Below are 24,912 nucleotides of genomic sequence, written 5' to 3' on the forward strand. Positions count from 1 at the left end.
GAAAAGAAAGAAGTGAAGGGTTTAATGGCACAGGTTAAAAGCAGATGGACTCCCCGGCTCTGCGGCCCCAGTTCCTAGCACGATGCCCCGGCATGGCTGAGCACGGCTGGCAGGATAGCCGCGGTGCGGCCGAGCCTCCCGGCATCACCATAAATCCTGGGGAAATTCAAGCCACTGTTAGTGTTTGGAGATGCTGCAAGTGACGATTTCGTAATCGCTCCCATCTCTCCGCAGCTGGCTCGAGACGGGGGTCATTCGGTTAATGCACATTTCAGTCTTCATTGCCTTTTTAACTAGTTTTTAATCAGTAATTATCAGCGAGCGGGAGCAGTGCACCGGCTCCTCTTGCCCGCTCCCCGGGCGAGTGCCACTCAATATGTCACAGCAATTAGCACCCAGTGGTGGCAGCGGGGCACGGGCTGGACACCGTCACCGCCACCGGCACCGCACCGGGACCTCAGCTGGTCCCCAGGCTCTGTGGCTGCGGGGCCGCACCGGCTGCTCCTGCAGAAAATGCAGCAGTGGGTGGGAACGCGCCCGAGCATCGCCAGCCCCGACCCCGTCGTGGTTTAGTTATTAACGTTGGTAAGGTCAAGCTGGGGTTTGGTGACCTGTGCTCGCTGCCACCCTCGGATAAAGTGGCTTCGAGGACCGGCCTCTTCCACTCATACCAAAAAGAAACTTTAATTTTCTTTGTTTGCCCTGCAGACAAGAAATTACCGAGCAGCGGATGCAAGCGGCAGACGCCAGCCCGGCCCGTGGGAGCCTGCGCTGCCGCTAATTACAGCCGCTGCCATGGAAGTAAATAGCAGGGAAATCAGCCTTCGACTGATTCAGAAATGAAGTCAAGTATCGGTGCCCTTTGCAAACAGCTAATGAATTACAAGTATCTCTCTATACACAGGAGCTGCCATCACCTCGTGACCAACTGAAAACCGCAGCCAGGCACCCTTGAAATATGGAGCCTGCTGTAATTGTTCATGTGTTATGATATTTAAAATAATTGAATGCAGAATGGTATAAAGGGTTTTTTTTGGGGTGGGGTGTCATTATAATCAAGGTTTCAGTGCTCGGTGCTCTCGGGCCGCACGCCGGGTGGCATCCGGGCTCGCACCCACTGCAGGGATCAGTACTCTGCGGAACAAATGAGCTTTAAAAACCCTCTATTTTATTATTCTTTATTAATAATGAGGAGGCTTTTGTAAATAGCCATGAAAGGAAGTGCTTAAGCCCATAATTAATAAACGCTGGCTTGGTTTCTGCTGCCGAACTCCAGCCTCGAGATGCCTGCTGGGGGATATACAGCTCTGCCGAAACGGCGGAGGGTGCTCGTGTCTGCGCCGCAGGTTAATAAACCTGGGAAATATCGCCTGTGTCCCCGGGACAGCCAGGACAGCCTCCTCTGTAGTGGGGTACCGCACAGCCCTGCCCCCGTGGTGCAGGGTTGGGGGGGCCCCGGGGCGGGGGCACAGGATGGGGACGGGGTGCAGGGATGCGGGGGCTCGCCTGTCCCCAGTGGGTGCCGCGGCGTGGGCTCCCCTGGGCTTGGCTTCCCAGCGCCCGCCGCGTGGGTTACACTGCAAAACCCCAAAGAGCCCCGGCTGCCTCCTGAAACCCATCGTTACGGCTCGGTCATAAATGTTTATGACAGGAGGGAAAAGAAGTAAATCACATTTATAGCCCTTGTTTTCTTTATCGGGGCACTAATTTGACAGGGAAGGGAAATTTTTGCTTATTTTACAACTCTGATTTTGGCTGCAATTTGATTTCAGTAGCTGGGAGGCGAACACAAAATCTTATTTTTATTCCGGAGTCGGTATAAAAATTTACATTTTGACACAGACCCCCGCTAACATTTTAGTGCAGATATAGCGGGCCTCCAGGCTTTTCACAAAACACATAACCCAACGTATAATACACTCATAATTCACTAATGTTTGCTGAATGACAGGGTTAAGTGGCTGCTATTCCCGGCCTCCCACCACACTAATGTACTCCAGACCTGCGCTCCTTTTCTTCTGGATTGCAGTCAAATCGTTTCCTGCAGCCCTCGCCGTGGAAGCTCCTTCCACCCCGAATAAACACTACTTCCGAAATTATTTTCATTTGTTTTTCTAATCTAATTTTCCCCTCGGTGCTCCACTAATCATCAATCCCATTAAGGGCTTGATGTGTTGACTGCTTTCCAAAGAGGAGCCCGTCCTGCATCCCGCCATGTGCTGACCTTCACCGGCACGATCCCGGCTGAGCCCCCGCGCTGCCGCCACCCCCCGGGACCCTGCAGCGGGGCCGGACCCGGAGGCGATGCCCGTGGCGGGGGCTGTCAGGGTGGAGAGGTTTGTGGGTGCTTGTAAGGCTGGACCGTCCCCTCCATCCCAGCCCAAACCTGCATCCCGATCTCCCGGCCGTGCCCCAGCCTGCGGGAACTTGTGTCATCCCGGGCGAAATAATGTGAATATTTAAGACATAAAGGAGGAGGGGGGAAAGTTGGCTCCGCTCCACTCCGTGTGCCAAAGGAAAACATCCTCTGGTGAAATATCTGAGCTGCGAAGAGGGTGTGAAGCCAGACAACGCGTGTCGCCCCTAATGAGTAAAATAAACAGCGAGCGTGGGCGCGGGGCTGAGGAATTTATCTAACCGGATTGGGAACACATTGCCACCCGCTGCCCTTCCTGGGAACGGGATTAGTGCCGCCACGGAAAGGACGAGCTCCCATCCCAAATCGGCTGCCTTTTGTCACAGGGTCTGGAGCTCAGCCCGGGACGGGGAGGCTGGGGCTGGTTCTCCTTCTCTCCCGTGTGAGGTTTTTGCTTTCCTCTCTCGGCAGGGCCCCGAGCTGGGCATCCCAGGGGTGGCCGGGTCCAGCCTTCCCGGGCAGTAAGGGTTGCTCAGAAATCTTGAATCTAGGGAGGGACGAGGACGAATCAGCCTGGGAAACCCTCCTGCCCTTCATCGCGGCATCTTGCCAGCCGGCACAGCCTAAAACCAGCTCTGTAGAGCAAACCAATGCAAACCATCTGGACTCATCTTCCTCCTCCTGCAGCCGCCCCCCCCCGAAGGCTGCTCTGGAAGGCACATGGATGGGTTTGCTGCTGTTTACGGGAAATTCGATGGTTTTTTACCCTCCGAAAACATGCTGCTCTGTGTCCCCCAGCCAGCCACCCCTTCCCCTCTGAGGCAAGGTAAGCCGGCCCCCCAAAGGGAAGGGAAGGACAAAGCAGGCATGCTTTCCCCCCCGCCTCAAGTATCTCTGTAAATTGAGATTGAGAAATAGATACACCGATAGATGCCCAGATAGAAATATTTCTAAACCACAGAGTAAAGCTCTTCCCCTCCGTCAGGGCTTGCAGAGCACCACTCGGACACGTGTTAGGAACGTGGGGTTGAGTGAAAGCCATTAAAAATGGTGACACTTGTCACTGATGTCCTTTACCTCATGTTTCCTGTGCCGGGTTATTGTAACGACAATTTGATGCATCTGCGGGGGGGCTGGCAGCATCGGCGGCAGCAGTACAGCAACGCTGCCAAGTCCCCCTTATTCACGCTTTCCCCAGGGAAGGACACGGTCCCTGGGGCAGGGATGCGATGCCAAAAAAGGTGCCTGGTGGTGCACAGCACGAGGGACTAGACTCGGAGCACTGCGCAGGGGGACGGGGACGGGGACGGGGACGGGGACGAGGTCAGGGATGCGCTGGTCCAGCCCCGCCACACGGGAACAAGAAGGGCGATGGGGCTGCACGCTGGCCTCCCGCCCCAGGAATCAACACTTCACCCCCCCCGAATGAAAGGGACTCCACGGATCTGTTCAAAACAGTTTATTGTATTTTTTCATCAGACAAACACATTGATTTCTGGACCACAGTAGAGGATGGAAACCTTTCACAAACTTATTTATTTGAAAATACAAATATAAAATTATACTTTCCACATCTGTGATGTGAGAGACCCCCATCCACATAGTATTTTACAACAGGGCTTTAGAAAGCCATACACAGAGACCTGAAAGATGCTTGATATATATAGATACATATATATATGTATATATATAAAAAAAAAGTCACTACCAAAGTTCTCATCAGTTCATACTAAAGTATAAAAGGAAGGGCTAGGCCTGCCACTGTGCCATAGTTTATTTAGGTACATTTATGACCACCTGAAATGCTTAGACTTGCATCCTAGTACTGATGGAGTTCAGACCTCGTACAACAGAGAATGACGGGGATTTGCTACCTACGACGGTCGACGCGACACACGAGCCCACGCGTGGTGTTACGAGTATGTACAGAACAGAGAGCCGGGCGCACGGGCGAGTCCTGCTTCCCCCCAGGCTGCCGGGGCTTCACCCTGCTCGGACACGGAGCTCTCTCGAGACAACACAGTCGGACTGTTTGGGAACCGAGAACCGATCACGAGGATTTACTTTCTCAAACTAATTTTTTTTTTTTTTTTTGGTAATTTTTATTACAGTATTAAAGTATTGCTTAGCTTACAGAATCTCCTCACGTAGTGTTCGCACACGGCAATGGGTTTGACTTGGATTCTGTACGTATGAAACTCTACAGTGTCTGTGCGCAGACCGGGATCTGCCGGTGTGTCTTCGATGCATCCTGTCTCTTCACCTTACACTAACTTCAGTTTTCTGTTTGAACTATTTCGCTTAAAAAAACAAACCAAACCACTAAAAAAAATAATTCAGAAAATTCCACCCAAGAGACATTTCCATAGCATAAAAGACAGCTATGAGTTAGTGTTGTTTTTTTTTTTTTGTAAACAGTTTCATATGCAATATCATACATAACCATGGCTGGCCTTCAGTAAAAATGTAGTAAACTATATTGCTTTATTATTGATTATGTTGCATTGAGTGAATGGCAGAAACGAAACAGGAAGGTAACTGTGGCTGGAGTCGCTAGCCCTCATTCACACTACAGATGAAAACAGCATCCTAGGCTTCAGAGCAGGGAAGAAAAGAAATCCGAACACCTTTCAGGTCGTTATTACCAACAATTACCCAATGGTTTAACTAGCCTAGCAAGATGTGTAACATTCACCAGCGGTACGCTGCTGTACAATGGAAAAAAAAAACAAACTTACAGCAAAGAGAGCCATGCTACCTTAAAGTCCAAGCTACAAATTCAACTTAAAATGAACATTTATGAAGAAAAAAAAAAACAAAACCAGGACAGATCAGGCTTCGTTTTAATCAAGCCAATCACAAAGGACTTTTTTCTTTTGAAGGGGGGAGGGTACCCGAGCTCTTGTGGCTTGCTACAACTCCTCTCAAGATGTCCCTCGTGTTTGGGATACAGCCCGTCCCACGGCACGGTCGGCGCGGTGCCAGGCGCTCCGGGCAGGGGATGAACCCGCCGGCGGCGCTGCCCGCGCCGGGGAGGCGCTTTGGGTGCCCATTTCACACAACAGGATGGAAATCTCTTCTCTTTTTGGTCACTCCGGGGGTAGCAGGTCCGTATGAGAGATTTGGAAAGAAAAGGGCAATCTCCCTCGTAACGATCCTTCACTCCCTGTGCTTGACTAAAACAAAAGTGGAGCTGCACCTCTGTGCTGAAAAATTTACAAAAAACCCCCAAACAAACGAACAAAGAAGAAAAAAAAACCCTTCGAAATGGACTTCTAGATGAGTGGGGGACTAACGTGAACCTTAGTCTAGGTAGCCACATCAAAACATATCGGATTCCACGACATTTGTGCTATGGGCCACTGGGACTTCTCAAAAGGTATATAAACATCTAAAACATATTCACACAGATTAGCAATTTCTTCTGAGCATTCTTAAAAAAATATTTTTTTTTTCTCTTAGTAAAATCGTTTTAATATACCGTGCCTCCCTCTTTTAAAAAATAAATTAAAAAAATCCAGTTTTGCATATCTAGCATTAGCATTTAAGGTAGTATGGCACATCCCCTTTTCAAAGTCAAGGGTGGGGATCTACAAATGCCTTAGGAGTTTGCCAGCATTTTTAACATTGTGAGACCTTTGGTTAGTTGAAACCGCATCAGATCAGCAAAAGAAAAAAAAAAAACCAAGAGAAGAAAACCAAAGAAAAGAGGAAAGAAAAAAAAAAAGGAAAACCTTCCCAAAATTATTAGCATTTTTTTCTTAAATAAGAGAAAGTTCTATCCTTACTGGTCCTAAATCTGAATAACTACATCTAAATTTTTAACCTTAATTACGATACACCTACCAATATGTACTAGAAGAGGAAGAGAGAAAGAGGGGGGGAAAAATTCACTACACTAGCATCAGGACAGCACTCTTACAAGATAGCCATTTTATACACTATTAACATACAACAATGATCAACAAAGAATATTCTATGAGGTGACAGGGAATGGAGAGGAAAACCAACTGGTAGTACAGTACATCATCAACATTGACAAAATATCAATAAAAAATTCCCCGACGGTACATTGAATTTCAGGGAATTTGGTTTGTTGTTTTTTTTTCATTTTTATTTTTTAAAGAATTGTTTTATTTATTTTATTACTTGATCAAGTCTCAATATTTAAAAAGCGTCCAGCATTTTGCTTAAACCTGGTTGTTCTGAAATAAGAAAAAAACCTAAAATATTACATAAAAAGCATGATTCTTCTTTAAAAACAAGAAAAACAAGGTTTTCTCCTTTCGGTTAGCAGTATGGTGCCTTGTTTTTGTTAAAGATGCCTTGCTCTACCTTGTCTATTGAATGTCTACATTAGTCTACTTGTTAGTAAAATTTACAAAAATAGGAGTGCAGCAGCTCTTTTTAACAAATGTCGCATTCAGTGTCTTATACTGGCTGTACCTAAAGTACCAAATTTATAAACGTAACAATTTAAAAAAATATTAATAAAACTTGTCAATATTACGTTAAAAAAAGAAGAAATATATCCACACTACAGTATGTTCTTAATGCCACCTACCATGTTGTACTTCTAGTTTGCTGTTGCAGGCCTATTTACCAATATTAAAAAAATTAAATTAAAAAATATCCTTCATAAGTTTCCTCCCCCAACAGAGGACCATATATATAACAGCCAAATATTAAACATGTGCAAATAGGAAACTGTCAGTTTTTCCCCTACCAGTCACAGTGCAATGATGTTTTATACTTTATTTTTTTTTTTAAAATTCTGTTTACAACTACAATAAATTAAAATCTTCCGTTGCTTCTAGGGTGAAACTTGTAGCACTGAGGTATTCCCAAAAAAAAAAAAAAACCAAAAACCAAAAACCAAAGTTGCTTTCCTAATTTGTTAATACAGAGAGTAATGGATAAAACAGGTAACCATGCAAGCTTTAAAGCCGCTCTGCCTGCAGCAGGCGAGCGCGGAGGAGCGACCTCGCCTCCGCCCGGGCTGCGCAGGGTGCCCAGAGCAGCTGAAATGACTGGACAGCAAGTTGATCTAGTTTAAAACAACGACTAAAAAAAACACAAAGGTGTGCTTTGAACCGTAAATGCGTTAAATAGGAAAATCGTAGCTTCTTTTTCAGTCGTGGGAAAAGCAGGTTTTAAATTAAAAAAATACCACTAGACTGTTCCTTTGTAAGCTGTGCACGTCTGATAGCGAAGATGCTGGTATGACGCTAGGAGAGCTGGAAGGTCTACCACGCCTACGGAGCAAGCCGAACAGTGTGTGCATCACCTAACTCCCGCGGGCCAGCTCCGGCAGTTGGTCACAAAGTCTAAAACTTTCTTTTTTTTTTTCTTCCGTTTTCATAGAGAAACTGCCTTAGGCTGACTCCATCACAAAAATAGGTTTGTATTTCTCTTTCTTAATAGTTTATATGTAGTTAATGGAATTGTATTTACAGTATTTTTTTTTTTTTTTTTCAGAATTCACAATTTCAAAAAACCTTATATCACCTCTTTCAACAAAAAAAAGCACTTATAGAAAAAGGACGCACAAAAAGTTTGTAGTCCTTGCCTTATTGCCGAAAATAGATAGAATTAGGTTAACGAAGACGCCACAAACGAAAAGAAGGGCTAGAGAACCTGCTGCTCACCCGCGCCCCCCGCGCCCTGCAAGGCCACCCCGAAACCGTGCCCGCCGCCGGCTCTGCTCCCCCCGCCACCCTCGGCGGCTGCAGAGCCGGTACCAGCGGCTGAGACTCCTGTCACCATCTCAGCATCCTTTAAGCAACAACGACTACGTAAAACAGAAGGGAGAAGGAGGGGAGGTGGGAAAGAAAAACGAAAGAAACCCCTTAATATAAACAGTTACACTATGGTTAGGCTCTTGCTAGATACACAAAGAATTAGAACTACGTGGCTACGAGACTATGTCAAAATGCTACGAAAAAATGTGGTTTGGAGAGATTTAAAAAGAGGGGGGGAACCCATCAAGAAAATAAAACGAACAAGAAATGGATTTTATATACATACTTTTAAAAGCTGTTGTTTTTATAGTACAGCAGATTCATGAGATGATGAGAGAGATTTTAAACAACCTAAGTCCGTCGAGTGCCACCTCCAGTTTGTTTGCGTTATCGGTGATGATGTAGTGCTCAAAGTCTGATGAGATCACCCAAACATGGGCCCGTTCAGAAACTTCGCCCCGTCTTGCCCGGACATCCAGAGAGACTCTGCGGGGAGGAGAAGGCAGACACAGGACACGGAGGAGAGGGAGAGTTAACTGAGGTCCACTGGGATTTTTAACAAAAACCCCCAAGTGTTTGCAAACGCTTTGCAAAGCCGCGGCGTGCTCTGATCCACACCAAGGGTGAATCCGGAGCGAGCCGGCTGAAACGCAGAGGCGTTCCTGGGACTGCCGCCGCGGGAGAGTCTATTTAATGTATTTACTGCTCGTACTTTCCAGCTCCATCCCTGTGGAAAGCAGCCTGCCAGCTAAGCCTGAACTTCAGGCAGGCAGCGCCTTCCCAGGCAGGCTGGGGTTTGCTGTGTGCTAGTCTGGTTTAGGAACAATAAAACGCGACTTGATATATCGGAAGGACAAAAACTGTTCCTCGGGCATCTGTTACGCCAGGAATTTACGCGGCTTCGGTAAAATGATTTTTTTCTAAAGGCACGGCTAAAGTACTTGAAAGGTAACAACTTCTACACGGGCACACTGCAGCGGTGATGATTTATTTTACAACGGAGGCTTCAGCTTCTAATGCTCTGTTCCTGCCGGTGCTTAATGTTGAGACAGAAATAAATATTAGGGGACTGGTTCTGCAGGCAGCTGCTCGCAGGGCTGGCTGCGGCGAGGAATGCACCCTGGTCACGCATTTTTGGGAATGACCTCCAAAACCCATCCCCAAACGGCCGTGCCCAGGGTGAGGTCCCACCAGCACCCCGCAGGTCTGCGGGCACGGCCGGTCCCTGCCCCGGGGACCCGCAGCTCCGCCAAATTCATCCTCTGCGGCCGCATCCTGCCCCGGGGAGCGGGGGCAGCCGGGGCGGGCGAGGGACCAGACGCCTCGGGATGCACCGCCGCAATAAAAATTTCAAACTCAGTGGTCCTTGAGGAATTAATAATAAAGCTCATTTCCTCCTCTCAAAATCTATTTTAATTAGTAATGAGCAACATTAAAAGCACTTTCTGTTTTTAAGTCATTAATGGTTTGAGTCTTAATACTGGCCAGTAAATGATGGTTACAGTTTGATGTGTTGTGGTAAGTGTAAAATGATTACAACACATTAATCTGATGAGCACTGTCTTCATTGCAGCGTTATGAGCGTGAATTACGATGTTCTGCTTAGGTCTCCAGCCGGTGCTGTGTACCACCTTGTTATTACAAAGGCTGGCGGCCCAGAAAACGTGAAGGATTCTGACAAAGTGATCCGTGAACATATCCTGATACGTGCAAATAATAACTGGGATTAAAGCAAGAGTGCTGATGCCACGTTTTTCTTTCCCATAAAAAATACTACTTGGTGGAGCAAATTAATTGACGGAACAATTTCAGGTAATCTTGGGTGTTTGTGGGTAGATGAAGAGTAAATAGAAACCCCCTTTATCCACTAGTATTTAGGTATAAATCTATTTTTATATAATTTAAAGCCTCCAAACATTTTCCACAGTTCCCAGCCCCTTGACTAACTGTAATTCTAATTTCATACACTGATTTTGAACGTAAAACATGTGACATTGATCAGGCAGTGCTGGGCAAAAGACAGAGAAATAAAATCTGTCACATCCATTACATTTGTCTGTAGGGACTAAGAGTTCTAGAGGTAAACCTGTGCCATTTAATGGGTAACTTCTGTTTTTCATTGACTGACTTTTCAAATCTATTCTGTTCTCAGTATAAGAATATTTGTTTGCGCAGATGAATATGCCAAAGGCCAAAAAATAAAAAAAATAAATTAAACATTTAATTAACTTGAGCTTAGTTCAAAGGGTAGGAAACTGGCAGCGATCCAAGGATGCATTACTCAGGTAATGTCTTTAATTTAATTTGCTTAGGTTTAATTTTTTTTTAATCTTGATAATTGCTCTATGGTTACTAGTTACAATGTTATCTTTAAGCTGTAATATTTGGTAGAGCACTTAATTAAGAATGATGGTTTCTCTGTAATAAAGCAGTGGGGCTCATCTATTTTTAGACCACTGCATTGGTAGCAGATCTGTAATCCCCATCGGGATGCTGTCAGCTGGCCCTTGGCCGCTTCCCCACAGGTTTCTGGGATCGCTGGTTCTTCTGCAGGGTTTTTGGCTCTCCAAATTATTGCACTAAGTGCCATGAATATGAAAACATGACTTTGGGGGGTTTAGCTCCCGATCTGCCTTCCAGTTTCCGACCCGCGAGATTGATTTGAATAACACAAATCACAGAAAGGAATGATTAAAGGCCAAGGAAAGACGAAATGAAGATAAAAAATTGTTCACTTAAAGTAAATATAGGGGAGATGGTAGTTTAGCACAAAGTACAAATGGTATATACTGTAATACCTCCAAGTGAGATGGCAACCAACCATGTGTAACGTTTCAATGGTATCCATTTGTAAAAGCCGTTGCAATCAAAGGTCCCTAAAATTGTACAATTGTTAAGTTCATCAGTGCTCTATACATGGGAACAGATGATTATTAATTTTGGCAAGAAATTATCAAAGGACTTGAAAGACTGTGTTGCCAGCATGAATAGGTATTTCCGAGAGCTGCTCTGGTCACCGGTGACTCGGTGTGCTGAACCCTACGGTTACCTTTCCAAGACCATAATCTTCTCATTCCCCCAGTTGCAAAAATAAGCTTGGGGTTTTCCCTTCTTTATTTTTAAACCAGGGTTAGTAAATGGAGAGTGTTAAATAAATATATATGTAAAAAAAGCTACGGGATTCTTTGCAGTTATTGGGGGAAATTAAGAGGCTGCCAATCTGCAAGTCAAATACAAAATTGTTCTTTGGAGAAGTGTTAGTGCAGACAAATCCGGATACCCAGGCTTGTACCTCGTATCCTAATACTTGAAAAATCGAGATGTTGCTGAGGCCAAAGTGCCCACGTTTTCAAGAACAAACAGGTCTTTTTCTTTAGGTGAAAAATGGAAATAAGAGGTGTTGTAAGTGGTGAGAGATGGCAGTTTAAATTGATGTAGCTCTTAGCAGAGCAATAATATTCCACGCTTGGTACTAGAATTGATCCGAAGGGATTGTCAAGTCCCTGGCGTGACCACGGGAGGGGCAGGACCGGGACGGGAATTGAGCACAAGGGCACAAACGGAGGCAGCAGGGTTTTTTGTCTTTTTGGGTACTGGTTGCTTCTGCAATAAAAATAACAATTTCAGGAACTTTGTCTGCACTACGCTCCCGCTCCCCCCACTCATCCCATTCGGTCAGAGAGTGAAATTCTCCGCTCAGTTTGAGGGATCCTGGGGGAGCCCTCTGTACTTTGCCATGTTTATCGTACAAGAGGAAAAAAAAATCACATCGTTTTACCACAAAAAGGGAAACAACTTCAGTTGCAGTTTTGCTGTTTGGGAGACTGACAGCCACCAAAGAGGTCCAACCACATTCATGCTAACACACACAGGTAAAACAGTGCGATCTGAAAAACAGCATGCAGCTTTGTTAAGCAAATCTCCGTTGCCCGTCATTAGTGAGATTGCAGACCCACGCGGCATTAAAGAGGTACTGTTCCAACGACTTGACAACAAAACGGAAGCGACTTACTTGTAACCTGCAGATTTTAAGGACTGTTAGCGATGCCGTAACGGGCTGGAAGTGACCCAGGAGGTCAGCAAATGCCAGCATCCACCCCTGGTTCACAGGGATGCTGCAGCTACAGGGACGGGCGAAGGGGAGCGGGACAGCCCCACGGCCAGCGGCAGGACGGCCGTCCCCTCGCCGAGGTGGCTGTGGGCAACCCTGGGGTCCCACCGGCCAAATTAATGAGCCGCTTTTTGCTCGTTTAGGTGGGAGCAGGTACTGGTGCGTTGTCTGCAAATGGGTGCATCAGCTGGGATGGGTGGTTGGGCTGATATAAAGCCCGTATAGATAAGCAGAAACTTTAAAGCCCATAATTATTAAATATTTCCTTTTGAAACGCGTCAAGTCTGGACTGCAGAAGGCGCCAGACGAGCGTTTCCAGCCCAGCTGGTAACTGGAGCGGCGCAGCCCCTTGGCAGCTCCAGCGGGTTGGGGCACAGCTCTAGCAGGCTACGGCAGCAAGGCGCTACGCTCGCCGTCACGTCGTAATTAACAAAAACCCCAGCATAACCCCCCACCCCCAACGTCAATAAACAAGGAACACCCCCCCCGACCGACCGAGAAGCGGGGGCGGCGGCCCTGGCGCCGGCGCGCGCGGTACTTACGGCGATCCCGTGGCCGAAGCCGGAGCCCGGCTGCGGGCTGGCGGCGCTTATGTAGTTACCCACGCCGGAGTCCTGGCTGGCCGTGCCGTAGAGGTCCGCGACGGGCCCTGGGCTGTTGGCCCCGGGGAAGCCTCCGGGTCGGGCTGGGTTGGAGCCTGCCGGGGAAGCGGGTGCGCCAAAATTCGGTTGAGCACTGTAGCTATTCAAGACTGGTGTGCAGAGAATAAAGCTGGGTATGAGGCCAGACGCCGGGCATGCACCGTTATTACAAAGCCAAACACCAGAATAAACAGCCTAGGCCCAACTTCTAACACTTAACCAAGGCCATGCGATAGGAGAGCAAGTACTGGATAAGAGTCAGCCCGTACTACTACGAAGCTTAGAGCTCCAAAAATATATATATGGATATATATAAAAAAAAAAGAACAATCATTCAACACACTACTGCAACCAGAGACTGGAGGTGCTCATTTTCACCAAATTATCACAAAATATAATAGGTATTTTTCAACATCTGACTTGATGCTCATGCAGTAGTAACAAGTTCTCTAGGTCTGGGCACGCCGAGACAGCATTCACATCCCATGCAAACTACAAAGGAACTAGTTTGAGACTACACATTGTGGTAATATTGATATTAAAATGTTGACAGCAAATAACTTCAATCACGTCTAGGAAAATCATTTTTGGATCCATTCGATACTTTTGAAAAAAACCCGCCCTCTTAAATCAGTAAGCTGTAGAAATAGTTCAATAGTTTATTTTTTTTTTTCCTTTAAATGGTATGGAATGGAACAGTTTGGAAATCTTTTTTTTTAGTAAGACCAAGGAGAGTGTTGTTTTATTTAATTTTTTTCCTTTTGATTTGGAGAGCGAAGACCTACCTTCGTCTCCAAAACCATGCTTGGGACATCAACCAAAATTAAACAAATAAATAAAGATCAAAAGCAAAAAAGAATTCCAGAGGGTGTATGACAACTCACCTCCTAACGTGGAAGTAAAAGAAAATTTTATTTTTTTCCTCCCCCTTTTTTTTTTGAGACAGAAAAACAATGTAAATAAGAATGATACTAAAGAATAAATTTAGGTATTAAAGCATGTTAGATGATCAGGCTTCTGGCATTTCTCACAGTTGCTCTTGGATGTAAAATTTATGAGTAAGAAGTTTCAATGCAAAAGAAAAGTTAGCGGACTAGGAGGAGCTGGATGGAAATGGCTTGCGGGAAGCTGGAGCTACACCTGAGTGGTACTTGCAAGGTCCTTCGGGAGCACACGGAGACTTGCCTGCCCGCACCAACTAGTGTCTCACCGCATCCGCGCCACGTGCAGGTACCGGCAGCGCCGAGGCGCACGCTGCAAACGGCTAACGGCTGGCCGTGAGCCTCCCGGTTACTCGGGCTGAGCACGCTGTTGCACACACGCTCGGGGACGGGACAAGTCCAGCGGCGGTGATGAACACCGCAGCCTTCCCTGGGAGCCCCAGCCGGGCGCCGCAGGTATCAGTACAACCAAGCACCCGACCCGCGGCAGATCCCATCACCTTCATGTTTGAGGCTGCGCCAAGATTTCTTCAGCCTTTTTCCTCTGGCTGCAACTTCCCGCGTATCTTCATTAAGCACTAAAAAGGGTTTATAAAATTTGATAGCCCGCAGTAACCCTCGGTCGCTAGCCCGCAGGTCAGAGCTGCGCTGACCGACTGCAGGGTTTTACTGGGGATGGAAACCAGCCTGGGAGAAAGCCCTGCTCACTCGACAAGGGCAGCCCGAGGGAAGGCTTTGGCAGCACCTTAGGTGGGCTGCAGTGGGCTCAGCCTGGATTTGCTGCTGGGCCACCACCTCTCCTGCCCTGGCCCCTTCCCCCTGCACTGCCCTCCCAAGAGGTCCCCATTTTTCAAATGAATGAATGAACTGGTCAAAAAAAGTCAACCCGGCAGCTGTTGGCTCTGCAATGACAGGAGAGTAAATTTTACAAAATAAATGATTTAATGCAGCTCTGAACTGGTAGCAGGGGAAAGTAAGTAGGACATCTAAGCTAGCAAGTTAAAAGAAATAAGGCATGAGAGAGTAAACAGATTTTGGAATTCACTGGCAAACGAAGTGTCTTTTTTTATTATTAAAGATTAAATGTCAAGATAACATTTGGCCTTCTCACTCATAAAGAAAAATATCCAGCTGAGATGTTCAAAAGCCCTTTATTACTATAAGCTAGCACTTCTTTTTTCCTTTTCCTCCTTCTGGTTCAATAAAATGGATGCGAGTTTTACTGCCAAGTCACACAGAAAACCCAGTTGGCCGGTCTGAGCAAAGGCAGGAGAGTGGCAGAGGGACGCGGCAAGGCAAGGGGGGATCCTGTTAGTAAAATACTCCTGCAAACCCCTGCGGCAGCACCAGGAGAGCCCATCGCACCACCACCGCCTCGGGGCCAGGAGCAGGGACCGGCCTCGGCCCCAAGCGACTGCCCACGCGATGCCCGCCGTGGCGATGCCGTGGCTAACAGGACAGACAGACATACACTGTGGCACCCAGAGGGAGAGTTCTGCATCATTAACCTGCAACCACAGAACCGTGCACGGGTGACAAGGGGACACGCTTTGCCGCGTCCTGAAACCTTGCAAAGAGAACAGCAAATGGAGACTGAGGAGCCAGAGAGAGATGCTCTGTCCCCCCAAACATCCCACCCCGGCCACTGTCATTTACATCTCTAAGAAGACTGGGAATACCGGCTTTCATACATGCAGACAGAGCTGGCAACTGGTTATTCAAAAGTCCTTCTGATTGCATGTATGTAATGTAAGAAAAAGGTAATTTTCTGTCTACTGAACATCAGCTGAATATTCCACACTGCTCACAGGAGTGCCTGCGGAAAAATGGGCACGCCAAAAGCACGCCCGCCGCTCCGTCGCCCAGGAACTGCCGCGGGGAGGCTGGGGATGCCCCGGCACCGCTCCACGCCACCGGCTGAACAGCTGCCCGGAAAACTATATAGAAAGGGCTGGAAGCTTTTACAGAGCTGACACTTTGCTCCAGACGCAATAAATGAAACAGTAAAGCTCTCATAATTGCTAGGAGGCTAAGCACTCCGCAGAAAGCCGTATTTTAATGATTCACTCAGCCATGGTGAGTTGCTAAATATTTGTCTTCTTACAATAGCTGCATGTAAGCTCACCTGGAGCCAGAGGCACTTTTACCATCGCTTTGAAACAACAGCAAAGGAACCTTGAACAACTTCCCCAACATGCAAAACGTGACGCGTTCTGGTAAGAAATACCTGGAAACAGATTTGTTTTACACAAACCTAGAATAATCTGAGACTAAAATGAAGAAGAAAAAACCCCCCAAATCCTCCAGACTCCAGCTACTGTTTCAGTCCTCAAAGAAAATTTAAGACTCTTTGGAGACATGCATCTTTATGACAAAGTTCCCGATGTCAGCTCAGTCGCCGGAGGAGGCAGAAGCTGTCCAAGAACCACGGCTGCTGTGAGCAGCGACAATCGCAGAGCATTAAGATTAATGCCTTGCAGGCTGGAAGGAATCTGAGACTTTCCCCCCGGCCACCGACATCCTGCGGTCAGAATGGGAAATAATTAAGGGCAGAAGTTTGGAAGCACGTTGCTGAAAAACCGTCAGGGGATTGCGCTCTCCCAGGAGAGGGGAGGGAACCACTGACCGTGTCTTGATGCCAGTCAATGGAGACCAGGAGCAAAGCCCGACCTGTTGCCTGGACCGGACAGAGGTACTGGCTGAGCTGACCAAGTATCTCCTGACTTTGGTCTGCCGGGAGGACCCATCAGACTGATTCAGCATTCCCTGGGGGTTGGCAGGGCCATCTCCTCCCCTTCCAAGGACTGCCAGCACTCAGGAAGTCCTGGTAGTCAAAGTACCCATTTCCAACATGCTCTGAAAGGTTCAGGTCCAATTTACCAACCAATTGCACAGGAAACCATCCCGCACCGGACGTTTTCACAGCTCCGAGACTGTGGCTAAGTGCCTCCAACTCAGGGGTTTCCTCTACGCATAATTTGCAATCCCAAGTGTCACCAGGAAGCCTGGTGATAGATCGAGGTCAGGAGAGATATGGAAAAGATTAGATATGTCTGTAAGTCACAGCTAACCAAGTTTTATCTTCTTCTGCCCCAATGATCCCCCATCCTCTGGGTTACAGAACCTCCTTCCTATGCCTATGGAGATCAAGAGACAGAAGCCAAGAGATGTGGCAGTGATGGGAACAAGGAAGTTTAATGTGCTGTGGTTATTCTTACAGAAAAGGCTCTGAGTCTGTGAATTTTGATCAGTAAGTGAATGTTTGCCTGCAGGCCAGAGGGACAGGCTCTGGGGAGCCTCGAGCTCTACCCTGCCCAGCACCGTGGTGGCTTGGGGAGCGCTAGGAAAGCGAGATGGGGCATGATACATTGAAGCAAATGTGGGTTCATAAAGCAGCCCCAGAACAGGCTTTTTTTAAATGCAAAGTGTTGGCGATGGTGGAGTTGGGATCTGCTACACACGGCTGGCACAGCAAGAGCCAGACCTTGTCTGAAGGAGCTGGGTGGGAGAGCCATGACAAACATCGGTACTGTCTCCATCTTCCAGAGCCACTGGGAAGAGACAGAGAAATGCTATCGCTGACAAGGCTGGCAACAGATACAAGGACCTTAGACTCGGTGCCTTGCCACAAACCATTGCCAGCGTTTAGTATTTACAGCGGTCAGGTTTTGCTACGGCAAAAGCCAGGGTTTGCTGTACTTCCCCGCTGCAGTACGCGCCCGCACGTGGGTCTCGTCTCGGGGATGTGTTTGGTGCAACAATGCACGTTCACTGCACCCTCTCCTCTGCCCAAGCTGCATCTCCTCAAAGGAGAATAACTGAAAGTCTTTTTGCTAAAATAAATATGAATTTGGAGACAATTTAAAAATGCATCCATAACCTCAAGACAGTGCTTCAGCGAGCAAGGCTATTTTATTACTAACTCATCTTGGCATCCTTTAGCAGAGCCGTCTTTATCCACATTTAACATGCGCGTAAGATGCTTCTCAACGCCATGTTCACACAACAACTGATTTATGTCAAGGAGCGGGGAGCTGGAGCCCGAAACGCACCTGGCAGCCCAGGTTCACGCAGAGGCAGGAGGCTCGGTGCTACGAAATGCTCTGCTGGGAGCAGGGACGGAGCTCGCTGGAGCTCGCTTATCAAGTGCCTTCTCCTGCAAACCGCCATGTTAACACAGACCCTGCTCATACATTAATCCCCGTTCAACAAGAAAGGTCACCCTTGAAAGATAAACTCTCTTTCGATGAACTCTTGAGAAATTTCTAAGTCAGGATTCGTTATGACATTTGCCTTAGCGAACGGCGTATTACACTAACGAGGATCCAAACGCCTCGCTGCGGGGGTGGAGAGGGCAGCTGGGTAAAGCACAACAAGTCGGATGCTGGAATCCCACCCAAATAAACTCAATTCAGCCATGAATGATGAAGGGAAAGAGGGATGGAAAGGGAGAAGAACTGTAAGGATTTTGACATTACTGTCCTACAAGGAGAACTTGCACGGTACCCGGCTGATGGTAAGTCCCTTAGGGCCTAGTAAATTAGACATGATGACAAAGCAATGCTTTTAAGCATCACTGAAGTATGTTGTATTCAAAGGAAACGAACCAGACAAAATACGTACAGAGGTGTAAGACAGGCACGGCACAAGGATCGCTGTCCCCCGCACAGCCCACACGGAGCCTTCGGTGACAACACTTTTCCCTCTCCTAAAGCACCAAAACCCAAACACTTAAACACCATTGCAGGGGGAGGGCTGCCTCCTACAGCAGTCTCTTCACCGTTAACTACTGTGGCTTTGCTTTTTTATTAACACATAACAAATACGAATATTTCAAAAGTAAAAAAAAAGAAAGGTGAAGAACAGTGCAAAACGTGGTTAGAGAAACTCATGGCTGCCTTCCCAGCCACAGTGCACAGGCAAGAAAAACCTCAAGTCTGAAAGAAACCACCACATGATTTACTGGATTTCCTCTTTGAGAAGAGGCAGGATACTTCAGGATGAGATATAGTACCCCGTTATCACAGCCAGAAATACATTTTGCACTTGAGAGAGCAGCTGAGAGCACAATGGAGCCGGCTGGAGCCGCCCCAGCTTCTCCCCACGCGCAGGCACCCACGTCCCCTGCCTGCACCCCGCAGAGACACGTCTGCGGGGAATGCTGGGGCCCCACGGCTGCATGTGCTCGCCCCAAAGTGTGCGTTGGTCAGCACTAAACCAACGTCCCCAGAGACCCGTCGAATGGCACTCCATCGCTGCCTGTGCCTCCCGGAGAGGGCTCCTTATCCCTGGGCAACGATTCACACGGGCGAGCGGCTCCGCAGTTACTTCTGGCACGGCTGGAGGCAGAATCCAGCCACAGACAGCCCACCTTGTGATGGAGATGCTCCCCAGAAAGCAGATCCCATTATCTAACGCCACACGGGGAACACAGCGACATGCATCGACAAAAAGAAAAGAATGAAATATCCCCCTGTAAACATGCATGTTTTATGCATCAGGTTATCGTTTATTTTTTCAAGTGGAACAAATGGAAGAGGCCGCCAGGACAGAGGCAGAGGCAGAGGCAGGGCGCAGGCGGGCAGCAGGGGCTTGCACTGCACGGCCACCAGCACGAGGGCTGGGGAAGAACAGCCGAGTGCTCTGCCTGGGAGGGGACTGCCCTCCCTCTGTACTCCTCAACTTCTTCTAAAGCAGCTCCTTCTCACCAGAAACCCGCTTTTAATCTCACGTCTAGCATTTTCTACACCCAGTGCCGGTCATCTCCAGCACTTCTTTCCCCCAAGGCCCTCCTCGCTCCTGCCTTGTCCCACCGGCCCCGGGGTGGCTTTCTGTACAAACAGGCTTCTCGACAACTTGTTGATCCAGTGCTCTAATTTCTGGATGACTCTCTCATCTACCATAAAGAGCCACGCACAATTTGGCAGGCATTTCTACCATCAATGTTTATGATAATAACTACACGTGCTTGAAAGCAGCAGGAAATTTTCAATATAACTATCATTAAGACAAAATGCTTTAAATCAAAGCCATTACCCACTACCAAGACTCAAAGCTCACAAGATTAGGCTGTTTTTCTGTCTTTATGAAAAATTCATATAACGTGCTGCAAACATCATCTTCCAGCTCGAAGGAGTAAATGATATAATAACACTGAATGCTGCTGACAGGGATGGAAACAGGCAGGGGACGGGGGACATGGGGCAGGGAGGTGCCGTTTGGAGCAGCCTGGTGGGGTGAGCCGACGGAGAGCAGGCACCCCAGTCCCGTCAGCAGCCGCGAGCAGACGGTATTTATCTGCACACACTGCAGCCCGTCCCTCTGCCCACGATGGGTTCAGCAGAGCTGCGAAGCAGGGTCCCAAGCAGCCCAGCTGGGACAGGGAACTACACCACAGTCTGGGGGCATTTAATTTGAGTCACTTGGGATTTACCGCTGGATTTTAAGAGAAGATTTTCACAGAAGGAATATCACCTGTTACCCCAGGATTCCAGCCTGCTGTACTGCCTTCGCAACAACCCAAGCACAAACGCTGCAGAGGACATTACAGTAAAACCATGGTGACTGGCGCAGGGGAGATCTCGCCCTTCCTTGGGGACCCCATGTGTCCTGAAGCATAAGCACTAATGGCCACGTTGCAGCGTGCATGACTAACAGACCAGCAGTCACAGTGTGATGCTGATACTTTAAATAATCAGCCATGGTATGGACTGCGGGAAAACTTCAGCACCGCATGCAAATCTTACATCATTAGTGCTTAGAGCCTTATAAATATCATTAGCTAGCACTGCACCCATGTTACAGATAGCTTGGCCAAAGCTAATTCTTTGTGCATTCACGGCTGAAGCTAATGGGAGCTTGTATCTTGCTTTTCAGAGATGCTAACAACCAAGATGTGATTTACCCCAGACTGGATGTACAAATTAATGCCAGTCTGAAATAAGACATCGGTGCTCCTGGTTCTCGGTTGCCTATTCAGGCTGCAAGAGCGCACAGGCACAGCACTGACAATTAAATGCTCACATTCAGGCTCTTTTTTCCTATACCGATCACCACATACAGCTCCAGCTAGAGGCACAAACACGTTCGTTTGTGGTCAGGCTGAACTATCATCGGAAGCATCGCTTTCTTGTATCTGCGCTTTTACATACAGTGTTGTTTTATGTCTGAGACAGCACGCGGCACACCTCAAATTCAGATCAATGCTCAGACTCAAAAATGTCTCAGAAATAATGAGCTGGAAACACACAGATATTCTGGAGAGCAGCAACGTACAAACAGCTCCCAACTAGCTGAAACAGAAAGTGGGAGACAAACCAGAAAAACAAATAACCCCAGTGTTACAATTAGAGGTGCCATTTAGTACATCTCTCGCAGGGATCTGCAAGGCAAAGCACTTCGCTCCAGGTCTTCCCAAGCAGACTTGAAAAGCAAACACCTCTCTGTAAGAAGCCTGTGGCAGAGAGAGCTCCTCTGCAAGTATTAGGAACTGTAGATATTTTGTTTATGACAGCCGGTTCAGTCCTGACTCTGGAAAATCAAACCGCGAGCTTTGTGCCTTCCCGGTCGCCCCTGACATGGCTCTGTAATGGGGAGCAGCCAGGCAGCCCCGGGTTAGTGGCAGCAGTTGTCCCTCCCCTGCAGCTATATTGGCCCTGCAGGGAAAAAAATAAAATAAAACAACTGTCGGGCTCATCAGTAAAATAAGTGGTGATGAGGCCAAGAGACACTGAAAGCAGCTATCTGCCGTAACAAGGTACTATTTGTACGTTATTTTCTATCTGCAGTCACACTTTAAAAGGTTGTTCTGCCTCTGCAGCCCCTTTGGAAATGGCTTCACACATCAAAATATCGCAGGGATAACGACAGAAAGCAGTGGGTGGTGAGCAGGTTCCCGGCTCAGCAATTACCGCTGGAAGTGAACAGAGCACGGGGAGGGAGTGCTGCCCAGCCCCGTCCTCGCTGCTGCAGGCACCCAGCCCCAGCGCGGGGCTGCTGACAATTATTCACACCCCTCAGACCCGCACCTCGCAGCAGCCCGAGCTGTTAGGAACCGAGCTGGACACGTCGGTGTGATAATGGCAACTGGGATCTTGTGGCAACTGCTCCTGACGCGGCCCCAGCGTCCTCCCTCCGCGGTGCACCACGGGGACTTCTGCTCCGGCACCAGCACGGATGCTGAGCAGGCAGCATGGACACAAAAAGCAACTGCTAAGCTGCCTTAGATGAGCAGAGAGCAAGAGCTGGGCGGTTTCTACAAGCTTGGGTAAGCTAAAAATTCAACCGGTGCAAGTGTTTTAAAAACCCACCGCTGTCCCTCTTGTGCATGCTGCAGGCACGTCAGCAGCACCTGCTTCTGCTAAATACTGCGATTAATGCACCCGAAGCATCAGCCACGGCTGGAAGCTGTTGATGTGCACCAGTTTGCAGAAGACAAGACACAAAATTCAACGTATTCAAGCCCAGCTTTTCTAAGTTCTGCAGTTATGTAGCAGGACAAATAAATGCACTTTCCAGCTTGGCTGTAATTTTTTGCGAACGATCAATATTTACTGCCTAATCACATTTTCCATATTGCAAGTTAGCGGTGTCACTCTCGCGCCGGGGCGAGTGCTACACGGAGGCCACACAAAGCTTTGCTTGTAGAAGCTGCAATCAGGGAGCCAGCTCTTGTCACAGCCTTACAAAAGGATTTCCTCTTGAGCGGCTCATCTTTAATCATTATAAAAGCACAGAAGTTTAATCCATTTTTGATGTAAGCGCTAATAGCTTTGTGTCCTTGAAGTTCAAAGTGGTCTTCGTGCATGTCGCTAATTAGCCGAGCAAGCAGCCATTCAGCTCCCTCTCATGTTTCTAATTAGATCCTTAACAACAAACAAATGTCGACCTTACAAAGGCTGTGCTACGTTTCCCTCCATTAGTTAAACAGTTTGGGAGGGATGCGGTTCCCATTTGTCTGCAACCCGCCCCCCAGCACAGCACTCGAGGGTTTCGGGCCGGGGGCACTCGGGTGCCTCCGCTGCCCGTTGGAGAGGTTCCCCCTTACTGATGGCGTTTTCCAGGGGTGCCGAGCACCCCAGGGCCGTGGGGAGGGGGGTGACCACCCCACAGCCCCCCGCGCTCACCAGGCCGGCCACGGCCCAGCTCTGCGCTGCTCCGCTGTCCCTCCCTGCCAACAAGGGATGCTCACAGACAAGCAAATAAAACAGAGCGGTAAATAAACTCTGTCCCGTTAGTCATCTTTCTAACAGGTTTCTCCATCAATTTAACTGGTTTTACAGTTAATTTAAAATCTGGTGTGCTTTAACGTTTACATACTTCCCATCAAATGCTTGGGACTGTTTTCTTCCACTCTTTTTTGGCACTCGATGTTTGTAACGTGCTGCACCGGAGCCATTTCAGCAGCACCACACCCGTGCTTTCACGTGCTCGGGTTTTCGGGCAAGCTCTTTGCTCAAGCCCTGGCTCTGCAGTGGAGCAGCCCCTTCACCGGGGCATCCCGCAGCCAGTGCTGCTCACCGGAGAGGGCACTGGCAGTGGCACGGCCCTGCGCCCTCCCTCGGGCAACGCTGGGCTGGGGGGGATAAAGGAAGAGATTTCTGCATCAGGGAACTGCTGCCATTGTGCTTCTCCCGCACACAACTCGGAGGGCTGCGGATGCTCGCTGTTTCGCAGGATCTGACCCCAGCGCGCTGTACCTGCTGTCTGTGTCTGCACATTGAGCTTTAACACTTATTACCATCCATCCAACTGGCAAATAAGGGCTAAAGCTCGTGATGCTGTGCTAATGCAGACCTCTCTCTAATAATTTTTCTATTTAAAATGAAGGAAAGAGCTGAGCCAGGCAACGCCGGCGCTTTCACCTCGCGCTGGGTAACACGAAAGCTGTTGCTACTTTTACCGTGGGCAACCACATCTGCATTAATTGTTTACCACAGCCCGGACAGGTCTTTTATTAATATTAATGAGTAACAGGGAACAAAAGGCCCCTTTATTTTTAGCCTACTCTAATTGCGTAGTAATTACTCATCTACAAAACAAATGAGCCGATCTCCATTGCCATAGCAACAGAAACTCCGGCCTCCCACTGTACCACATTAACTGGCTATCACTCCTGTTAATGTTAAATTGAAGCCTTTTGTACAATAACAGACAATACAGGAGGAAAATTAAAACAAAAACGGGTCTTTGTTTCGCTGCATATTTTAAGTCGCCGTAGTGGGTGGGCATTGCCCAGGGGACACCTTCCCTCTGCCAATGGATCCCTGTGGGCTGGATGGATGCTCGGGAGCACAGCGGGGTTATCCAGGTAACAGAAAAGAAATCCAGCCCACAAAACCCCGGTGCTTTCTGTGCAACGATCCTCTCCTGCGGGAGAATCTGCACCAGGCGCCTGCACAGAGAGAGGTGCTGGGCACTTTGAGCCGACCTGCCCGGCCGGACAGGCGCCAAGGCCACGTCCGAGCAAGGCAGAGCGAGGGGTCCTCCACGGCACGCGCGGCCGGTAGTAACACCCCTCCAAAGGAAAACCGGAGCTCATCGATGAGCAAACACTGAGAGAAGCTGCTGCCCACCACGCGGTGTCGGGGGGAGAGCTGGTGGCACCGGCCTCGCTGGCGGCAGCTAACACCCCAGCCCCTCGGCATGGGAGGGTTTGGGCACAGACAGCTGAGAGTCCTCATGGCACAAAGCTCTGGTCTCTGGTCTCTTGTTTTAACTATCAAGAAACACCCTTAAAAAGACCCAGCTGTGTGAGTTTATTATTTTTAAATAGCTCAAGTTTATATACCTGCAGACCAATTTTGCATTCTCTGGCAAGTACTAATCCACCACGCCCCTCAAGCTAATGCAGAGCCAGATGCATGCTAACATCTGCTGCAAGGAAAAGCTCCACGGCTTCTTTTTCAGTTTTCTCTTTCAGAAAGGAGAGAGAGAAAAAAAAATAACTGTAATTATGTATTTACTTTTAAAGCATTTGGGGAGAGAATCAGCATGAAAATACTCACAATAGTATGTCAGTAAAATGTGCGCTGTGTCCCATTTAGTATTTGTTCCACTAATGGGTAACAGCCTGCGACTGCTGCCAGACAGGCAAGTTACCCCTCAGCTCAGTGAGTACTTT

At 48.1% G+C, this 24,912-nt stretch overlaps 1 protein-coding gene across 5 annotated transcripts in view; it reads right to left on the bottom strand.

The window, feature by feature from the left end:
• Positions 1 to 8,069: 8,069 nt before the first annotated feature.
• Positions 8,070 to 24,912, bottom strand: part of MSI2 (musashi RNA binding protein 2) — a 260,590-nt gene continuing 243,747 nt past the window's right edge. For 2 of the 5 annotated variants that reach the window (XM_050908824.1, XM_050908823.1), the window contains 3 exons: positions 12,751 to 12,905; positions 10,896 to 10,973; positions 8,070 to 8,583 (listed from right to left, as the gene is read on the bottom strand). In XM_050908824.1, the coding sequence (XP_050764781.1) occupies positions 10,932 to 10,973; positions 12,751 to 12,905 (197 nt within the window). In that variant the 3' untranslated portion in view covers positions 8,070 to 8,583; positions 10,896 to 10,931. Of the gene's footprint in view, positions 8,584 to 10,895; positions 10,974 to 12,750; positions 12,960 to 24,912 lie in introns of all 5 variants that reach the window. The other 3 variants (XM_050908822.1, XM_050908820.1, XM_050908821.1) reach the window with 2 other exon arrangements.

This window comes from Gymnogyps californianus, chromosome 20, assembly GCF_018139145.2.
Source record: "Gymnogyps californianus isolate 813 chromosome 20, ASM1813914v2, whole genome shotgun sequence".
NCBI classification, from domain to species: domain Eukaryota; kingdom Metazoa; phylum Chordata; class Aves; order Accipitriformes; family Cathartidae; genus Gymnogyps; species Gymnogyps californianus.